The 9,665-nt window shown below is 60.6% G+C and overlaps 1 protein-coding gene across 1 annotated transcript; it reads left to right on the top strand.

Moving 5' to 3' along the window:
- The first annotated feature begins 390 nt into the window (after positions 1-390).
- Positions 391-9,659, top strand: LOC116834941 (ly6/PLAUR domain-containing protein 5-like). The gene is made up of 6 exons (XM_032797364.2): positions 391-461; positions 5,432-5,530; positions 5,937-6,068; positions 6,654-6,830; positions 7,206-7,352; positions 8,828-9,659. Exons 2-6 carry the CDS (start codon positions 5,455-5,457, stop codon positions 9,109-9,111), a joined length of 816 nt encoding a protein of 271 aa, XP_032653255.1. The 5' UTR covers positions 391-461; positions 5,432-5,454; the 3' UTR covers positions 9,112-9,659.
- Positions 9,660-9,665: the final 6 nt, after the last annotated feature.

Raw genomic sequence — 9,665 nt, 5'->3', positions numbered from 1 at the left:
CCCAGGCGCTGGGAGGAGAGTGGGGTGTGGTGGTTAGAGCAGGGGGGCTGGGAGCCAGGACTCCTGGGTTCTCTCCCAGGCGCTGGGAGGAGAGTGGGGTGTGGTGGTTAGAGCAGGGGGGCTGGGAGCCAGGACTCCTGGGTTCTCTCCCAGGCGCTGGGAGGGGAGTGGGGTGTGGTGGTTAGAGCAGGGGGGCTGGAAGCCAGGACTCCTGGGTTCTGTCCTGGTTTGCGTGTGGCTGCAAGGGGACTTCTTGCAGAGGGGAGGCGGGGGGAGACGTGGGGCTGTGCCTGGTCGTGTTTTGCCAACGCAAGAGCTGCTCTTGGGCAATGTCCTGTCATGTGGCTTCCTGCAGGGAACGGCCGCCTGGAGAGGGTCCGTGGGAGCCCGGGGGTCTGGAGCTGGGGCGCCGAACACAGAGGAGCCCTTGGGCCTTGGCAGATCGCTGAGCCCCAGCCCAGGTACCTGCTGCTCCCCCCAGGCAGGGAGGGCTGGAGCGCGCCCCATTCTGGGTAGAGTGAGAAGGGTTCAGGGAAGCGCCCGGTGCTGCCCCCTTGCCCCAGCGATGGGCTACAACCGGGTCCGCTGCTGCTCCCAAGGGCCCCTATGGGCTGCAGGCGTCTGTGGGGCGCCCCACGCCTCTTGGCTCGTGGGGCGCCCCACGCCTCTTGCTCGTGGGGCTCGGGCGGGGAGCTTGGCGGGGGGAGCCTGGCAGCTCTCAGAGGGGTCTGGACCCTCGAGCCAGACCCCGGCCCCGCGCCCGCTGCACCCGCCTCCGGGGCCCCCCCAGGTCTCTTCTCTGCTCCCCACTGCCTCTGCTCAGCTGGCTCCCGGCATCAACTGCGGACCGCAGGGTCCTAGCGCCCACCGCCACTACAGGCAGAGCAGCCTGACCTTCCCCCCCAGACCCTTCCCTTTTCCGGCGGGACCCCCCCAGCACAGGGCCCCCCCGCCCGTAGGCACCGCTCCTGCCCCAGGCAGCCCCATCCCCCACCCCCAGGGAGGCTACAGTGAAAGGCAGCAGGAGGGGAGGAGGCACCCACGTGATGGCAGCCTCACCATGGGGGAGGGGGGGGGGGGTCCTGGACCTGGAAGGGGCCCTAGGAGCACGTGCAGTGACAGTGGTGGGGGTGAGTGTGGTGCGGGGGGGGGAAGAAGGGGGTCCCTCACCCAGAGCTGGCTGCTGCTGGGGAGAGAGCTGGAAGGAGTCCTCCTCTCTGGCCTGTCTGCACCCCAAACTCCTCATCCCAGCCCCAGCCCACCCCAGAGCCCGTCCCCCCAGCCAGAGTCCTCACCCCCCCACACCCCAACCCTCTGCCCTAGCCCTGAGCCCCTCCCACACTCCAACCCCTCAGCCCCAGCTAGAGCCCTGACCCCCCCCACACCCCAACCCTCTGCCCTAGCCCTGAGCCCCTCCCACATCCCAAATTCCTCATCCCAGCCCCACTCCATCCCAGAGCACAGCCCCCCAGCCAGAGCCCCCACCCCAATCCTCTGCCCCAGCCCTGAGCCTCTCCCACACCTCAACCCCCCAGCCGCAGCCAGAGCCCTCACCTCCCACACCCCAACCCTCTGCCCTAGCCCCTCCCGCCCCCAGCCCCACCCAGAGCCCTCACATTTTTACATTATATATTGGTTTACAAGGCAGGTGGGGCGGGACTTGAATCTATTCTGGGCATCACCAAAAACCATATACAAACCTGCCCCCCTGCCCTCCTCTACTGCAGCCCGGTGGTCCATGCGTCATCTCTCCTTCCCTCCCTCCCCCCATCGCTATCCCGGGGTACCTCCGGGCGCCCCTGGCAGAATGATAACGGGAAGGGACCAGCCCTCCTGTGGACAAGGCTATAAAATCCCTCCTGGGCACAGGCACAAAATCCTCTTACCTGGAACGGGTTAAGGAGCTCAGGTAACGTGGTTGGCACCTGACCCAAAGGCCCAATTAGGGGACAAGATACTTTCAAATCTTGGTGGGGGGAAGGGTTTTGTTTTTGTGCTCTTTGTTTTGGGGTCGTTCGCTCCTGGGATTAAGAGGGACCCGACATCAATCCATGTTCTCCAAATCTTTCTGCACCAGTCTGGCATATTTCAAACCTGTGAGTAGCAGCCGTGCCAGGCAGGTTAGTTTTGTCTTTGTTTTCTCAACTGGCCAATGTTGCTCTGCTAGAGGGAGGTTTAGCCCTGATTTGCTGTAACTTTGAACCCAGGGCTGGAGGGGGCCTCTGGGCTCTGTGACTCTGATTCCCCGGTGCAGTTATTTCCATCCGGATTTGACAGAGATGATTTATCCCTTTTTCTTTCATTAAAATTCTCCTCTTAAGAACCTGATTGATGTTTTCATTGTTTTAAGATCCAAGGGGTTTGGATCTGTGTTCACCAGGACTAACTGGCGAGAAGCTACTCTCAGGCCTACCCAGGAAAAGGGGGTAAGGACATGGGGGGGGGGTTTCCAATCTGCCCAGGAAAGGGAGGGGGGTGGGTTAGGGACTTGGGAAATATTTGGGGGAAGGCAGAGTTCCAAGAGGCTCCCCCCTACGATTTGGAACGTGCTTGGTGGTGGCAGCTCACTGTTACCTAAACTGGTAAATAGGCTTAGGGGGCTTTCATGTGGGTCCCCACATCAGTACCCCAGAGTTCAGAGTGGGGAGGGAACATTGACAGCACCATCCTTCCTTCCCTGAGTACCTCTCTCTCTCTCCCCATACACCCCCTCGATCTCTGTCTGTCTGTCTAGCCAGCCCCATGCACCCCCTCGATCTGTCTGTCTGTCTAGCCAGCCCCATGCACCCCCTCGATCTGTCTGTCTGTCTAGCCAGCCCCATACACCCCCTCGATCTGTCTGTCTGTCTGTCTAGCCAGCCCCATACACCCCCTCGATCTGTCTGTCTGTCTGTCTAGCCAGCCCCATACACCCGCCTCTATCTCTGTCTGTCCGTCTGTCTGTCTAGCCAGCCCCATGTACCCCCCTCTATCTCTGTCTGTCTAGCCAGCCCCATGCACCCCCCTCTATCTCTGTCTGTCTGTCTGTCTGTCTAGCCAGCCCCATGCACACCCCTCTATCTCTGTCTGTCTAGCCAGCCCCATGCCCCCTCTCTATCTCTGTCTGTCTAGCCAGCCCCATGCACCCCCCTCAATCTGTCTGTCTGTCTAGCCAGACCCATGCACCCCCCTCTATCTCTGTCTGTCTCTTTCTGACAGTGGTTCCCACAGGACCTGTCGCTGTCCCATCCCTGAGGCTGGGCGCTGTCTGTGCCCACATCAGCTCCTGCCCAGCGCCGGGTGGCAGGGGGAGGCTGGGGGGAGGAGGAATCTGTTCAGCACGAGTGGGAACAAGGGGGGAGGCATCATGGGGGACATGTCAGCCTGGGTCAGGGGGCCCATCTAGTCTGGTGTCGGAGCTCAGCGGGGCCAGCCCCAGTGGTGTTACCTGCATACATTGGGGCACTCGCCCCCCCAAGTCCGTGGGGCTCCGGGTGTAACTAACCTGTCAGCATCAGCAGCACCCACCCCACCCCCCAGTCCGTGGGGCTCCGGGTGTAACTAACCTAGTCAGTGTCAGCACTCCCCGCTGGAATCCATGGGGCTCAGGGTGTAGCTAAGCTGGTCAGTGTCAGCACCCCTCCCCCAATCTGTGGGGCTCTGGGTGTAACTAACCTGGTCAGTGTCAGCAGCACCCCCCCCAATCCGTGGGGCTCCGGGTGTAGCTAACCTGGTCAGTGTCAGCACTCCCCGCTGGAATCCATGGGGCTCTGGGTGTAACTAACCTGGTCAGTTTCAGCCCCCTCCCCCTCCAATCCTTAGGGCTCTGAGTCTGTGCTACTTCTGCGGGTGTGCAGGGACTTTCCCCAGGGAACGAGCCTCACCCAGTAATATCCTACGTAACCTCTATTCATTAACAATCGCCAGACTCAGACTGCACCCGCTCCACCCACTGCTCCCCACTGCCTGTCAGACAGATAAACTTTTCCCACTCGCCAGCCAGGATCAGGAGCGGGTCCATCCGGGGTGGCTCCAGTTTCTGCCCAGTGTCATTGGCAGAGCGCTGAGGTCTGGCAGCTCTGAGCTTGGGGTTGGGGCCTGGAGCTGATTCCCCAAGAACATGCTTTTGGGGCCCAGTTTATACCATGAACCTGGAGTCCTTTTTCGCTGCACCGTAACCAGTCGTGATACTGCGGTTTGACTAGCCAGGCCTAACACAGTGTAACGATGCTCTAGCCCAGCCTAGCCCACCCGCTTAATGAATTCACACCCAGCCACACGAATTATGTGACAGGCAGAAACAATCCAAGAACCAGGCAGAGACCAGACAGATAAACCCTAGGGAAGTGGGACCATAGAGATAAAACAATGAAGAAATGAGGATTTCACACCCACAGCTACTGATAAGTGGTTTCTTGCCAGACAGGAGCTAGCAAACTACCTTAAGCTCAGTTTCTGTGTCTGGCGATAGGGGGGGCATTAGGACGGGTCCCCTTCTTACCAGCCCGATCTGCCATTGTTTTAATGTAATGTCGGTGGAAAGCGAGGAGGCAACTTCCTGTTTCTCAGTTAATGGCGGCTGCTCGGCTACTCTCTGAACCTGGCTGCAGATGAAGGCCTGAGCCTAACGGTGATTGCAGAGGAAGGTGCAAGTGGCCAGCGGTAGGATAAGCTGCCCAAGGGAGCTGTTCCTTCCTGACCCTTGTGAGGGGGCAGGGAGCTCACAGCCTGGAGCATGGGGATGATAGTTATTCTAATCCCCCCTAGAGCAGAGGGTCTCAAACTTTTGTACTGCTGACGCCTTTCACATCGCAAGCCTCTGAGTGCGCCCCCCCCAATAAATTTTATATACTTAACACCATTATAAATGTGGGAGGCAAAGCAGGGTTTGGGGTGGAGGCTGAGAGCTTGCGACCCCACAGGTAATAACCTTGTGAGCCCCGGAGGGGTCCTGACCCCCAGTTTGAGAACCCCTGCCCTGTAGGAACCCTGGCTTTTCCCACTGGCTGTACAGACCTCCCCTGCCCCCCGTGAGCCCTTCCCAAGCCCAGGACCTCGGCAAGGTCCTGTAGCAGTGAGTTCCATGGGGTAATTTTGCATTGGGTAATTATCTATCGGTTAATATTTACCTATCGTTATCGTGAGAAGCAGCAGTGGGACTGATATGGCACCGACACGCCCCATGCTTGGCTCAGGGCCCCCCAGTGTGCTAGGTGCTGCAGACACAGAGATTTCAGTGGGGCAGGATGCAGGGGCTGTATCCTGGCTCTGGGAGGGGAGTGGGGTTAGTGGGCTAGAGGGGCTGGGAGGCAGGATGCCTGGGTTCTATGCCCCGCTCGGGGGGGAACGGGGTCTAGTGGGTTGGAGCAGGGGATGTCTGGGAGCCAGGACTCCTGGGTCCTTGGCTCACCTCACAGGGAGGCCTGATCCAATGTTAACCCTTTTCCTGCAGAAAAGTGGCGAGGGTCCAAGAAAATGCACCTCAGTGATTCCAGGCAGGTCCTGAAGGGGGCGCTGCTCTGCTCCCTGCTCACAGCTCTGCTGCTCCAAGGTACTGACACATCCCCACAGAGTCCAGTCCAGCGGGGTCCTGTGCTTACTGGTGGGGCCATGGGCTGGGAGCCAGGACACCTGGGTTCTCTCCGAGCTCCGGGAGGGGAGTGGGAGCTGGTGGTTAGAGGAGGAGGGGGCTGGGAGCAAGGACGCCTGGGTTCTCTCCCAAGCTCTGGGAGGCGAGTGTGGTCTGGTGGTTAGAGCAGGGGGACTGGGAGTCAGGACTCCTGGATTCTGTCCAAGCTCTGGGAGGGGAGTGGGGTCTAGTGGTTAGAGCTGGGAGCCAAGACTCCTGGGTTCTCTCCCTCGCTCTAGGAGGGGAGTGGTGTCTAGTGGTTAGAGTGGGGCTGGGGGGCTGGGAGCCAGGACTCCTGGGTTCTGTCCCATCCTCTCCTCTCTCCCAGTGGCCGTCGGGCTGGAGTGCTACAGCTACAAGGGCGCCTTCACGGGCAGCTTCTCCCTGGACGAGGTGTCCAAGGTTACTTGCGGGCCAGCGCAGAACGTCTGTGCCGAGGGGCTGATCGCCTTGAGCATCGGTAATGCTGCCCAGAAGCTGGGCATCCCGGGACTGTGCCGCTCCTCGAGGGATCATCAGGGGGCTGAGCCGGGAGGGGGCAGGATACTGGGCTAGATGGGGCCATTGTACTGATCCGGGACGGGAGGGATACCGGGCTTGATGGGTCTGTGGGGCTGATCCTGGGGGGGGCAGATATCAGGGTGGCTGGGCCCATGGGACTGATCCTGGGGGGGGGGGAAAGGGGGAGATATGAGGGTGGCTGGGCCCATGGGGCTGATCCTGGGGGGGGCAGATATCAGGGTGGCTGGGCCCATGGGACTGATCCTGGGGGGGGGGGGGGGGGGGGGGGGGGAGAGTGGCTGGGCCCATGGGGCTGATCCTGGGGGGGTGGGAAAGGGTGAGATATGAGGGTGGCTGGGCCCATGGGGCTGATACTGGGGGGGCGGGAGAGGGTGGGATATAAGGGTGGCTGGGCCCATGGGGCTGATCCTGGGGGAGCGAGAGGGAGCGGGATATCAGGGTGGCTGGGGGGATGAGCCGGTGTGAACCTGTGGAACTCCCTGCTGCCCCTTCACTCTCCTGCGGTGGGGTCCCGTCTCCCCAGGGGGCCCGCGGATGCTGGTGGTGATGAAGAAGGGATGCCACACGGCGCCGTCTTGGGACCTCTCTGGCTTCAGCCATGGGCCGTATCTCCCCAACTACTATCACGTCCGCTCCTGCAACGTCAGCCGCTGTAACAACCGGTACCAGGACACTAGCCGCATCCCGGCCTTCCCCACAGGTACCAGCCTCATCCTGCGGGGGGCGCCGGGTCCCATCCAGCCCCAAGCAGGGACGGGCTGGCTCAGGGGGTGGGAAATGGGGCAGGGGCCTGTCCCCTCTATGGAGCACTGGGTTTCATCCGGCCCCAGGAAGGGACTGGCTGGCTCAGGGGGCACCAGACCCGATCCCAGCTATTTGGGGTGCTCTGTGTCAACTGATTTTCTGGGTCTCAGCTCAGGTCCTAATGGGTTTCTCCCCCTCCTTCGGGCCCCCACCCCCACCAAGGGGTGTCTGATGAGCTTGGGTTTCTGCATCTCCCCTCGTCCTGCTGTCCCCCCAACTCTATCTAGGTTGGGGGGCTGGTTCCTCACCCCTTTCCCCTCCCCCCTCACAGTGCCCCCAGACAACACCTCCAGCAGCCTCCTGTGCTACACCTGCATTGGGATCACCCCGGAGAGCTGCTCCCCACGCCATGCCCAGCAGAGCCAGTGCCATGACGACAATCCGCTGTGCTACGAAGGGACAGGCACGGCCACCATCGGTAGGGAGGGCCGGCCTTGGAGCTGCCGGGTGGGGGGCAGCCAGGACTCTTGGGTTCCCAGCACAGTAGGATCAGGGAATGGGGCATGGGCTGCAGGCCAAGGACTGGCTGGCTTGGTGGGGGGAGCTGGAGGGGTCAGGCCCAGAAGTGCAGCTGGAGGGCCCTGTCCGTGGCACTGGGGAGAGTTCTGACTGGAGCGAGAGGCGTCCCAATGGCTGGTTGGGTGTGTCTAGGCCTAGGGAGGGCTGGTAGGGGGGCACATGGGGGTGGTGCAGGTATGGCTAGATGGCTGGCTGAGGAATGTCCCAGTTGGTGAGGGGATGGGTGGATGAGAGGTGTGTGTGGGTGAAGGGACTGGATGATGGATGGTGGTGATGGATGGACAATGGATGGATGGGGGGAGTGGATGAATGGACGGATTGGATGGATAGTGGACGGAAGGACAGATGGTGGAATGGATGAACGGGATGGATGGATGAGGTTGTGGATGGATGGTTGGATGATGGATGATGGACAGACGGATGGATGGACAGACCGGATGGATGGGGGAGTGGATGAATGGACGGATGGAGGATGGACAGACAGGACAGATGATCGGTGGATGGATGAATGGGGGAGGGATGAATGGACGGATGGATGGTGGATGGACGGATGGACAGATGGGTGGATGGATGACCGACAGATGGATGGATGAGGGAGGATAATGGATGGACAGACGGGATGGACGGATGGATGGATGGATCGACTGAGGTTGTGGATGAATGAATGGACAGATGGATGGACAGATGGATGGATAGATGGACAGAATGGATGGATGGATGGGTGGAAACGGATTGGACAGATGGGTGGATGGGGATGGATGAACGGAAGGATGGATGAGGTTGTGGATGAATGGATGGACGGATGGATGGACAGGTAGATGGATGGATGGATGGATGGGGGAGTGAATGAATGGACGGATGGATGGATGGATAGACAGACAGACGGATGGATGGGTGGATGGATGGATGGGGAATTGGATGGATGGATGGACGGATGGACGGGTGGGTGGGTGGATGGATGAACGGACGGATGGATGGATGAGGTTGTGGATGAATGGATGGACGGATGGATGGACAGGTGGATGGGTGGATGGATGGATGGGGGAGTGGATGAATGGATGAATGGACGGATGGATGGATGGACAGACAGACGGATGGATGGGTGGATGGATGGATGGGGGAGGGGATGAATGGACGGATGGATGGATGGACGGATGGACAGAAGGTGGATGGATGACCGGACAGATGGATGGATGAGGGAGTGGATGAATGGATGGACAGGTGGATGGACAGACGGATGGACGGACAGATGGATATAGATGCGTACAGGGTTGGCTGGCTGGAGGGCTGTATATGTGCCCGGCGGGGTGGTGGGGTGCGTCCGGTGAGTGACAGACAGACAGCTGTCTGACCCTCTTTCTCTGGGGTTCCCAGAGGACTTTGTGGTCCCCATCTATCTCCGCTCCTGCCAGGCACAGGGCTGCGCATCGGTCACGCCGGGAGACCCTTGGCTGAATATCCAGCTGGAGAAAAGGTCCTGCTGTGCTCAGCCCCTGTGCAACCATGCGCCGGAGCCAGCACCCACGGCCAGCCCCCGCCCCTCGCGCACAGCCCCTACCCTGGACCACCCCACCAATGCCAGCCCCCGGCCTGGGCTGTTCCTGCCCACGCTGCTGCTGGGGGGGCTGGGCCTGCTCTGGGATCAGGGCAGGGGATGAAGATGCCCCCTATAGAGGACCCCTCCCAGTTCTGGGTGCACTAGAAGGTCTGTTGAGGCAGCCACGGCCCCGTATCCCAGTGTGGCGAACCGGGACTGTTCTTAATGTTTGCTCTGAATACTGTGTTGGTGCCTCAGTGTCCCCTAGGCAGTTCTTAGTATCTAGGTGGTGGGATAAGGGTGTGTGATTGCTGCAGAGGAAGGGGCCAGTGCCCCCAAATGCCTGGCACTCTGTCTCCTAGCAACTGATGGCCTGGGCCCCCCTCTGCAAAGGTGCCAGCTGAAGGTGTTGGAGGCAAAGGGATCAGGTGACCTCCTGGCCCGGGAAAGGAGCTGAGCAGAGAGGAGGGGCTGGAGGGGGAGTTAGTCTGGAGCTGGCTGGGGACAAGAAGTGAAGTGCAGACGTGGGGGGTCTGGCTCACTGCCCCCCAGAATGGACCCTGCCGAGGGGTCCGGTTCGCTGTATCTACAAGCTCTGTGTTAGACCCTGTTCCTGTCATCGAATAAACCTCTGTGTTACTGGCTGGCTGAGAGTCACGTCTGACTGCAAAGTGG

The sequence above is a fragment of the Chelonoidis abingdonii genome, chromosome 11, assembly GCF_003597395.2.
Source record: "Chelonoidis abingdonii isolate Lonesome George chromosome 11, CheloAbing_2.0, whole genome shotgun sequence".
NCBI lineage: Eukaryota > Metazoa > Chordata > Testudines > Testudinidae > Chelonoidis > Chelonoidis abingdonii.
This window is presented reverse-complemented; position numbering and strand designations above follow the sequence as displayed.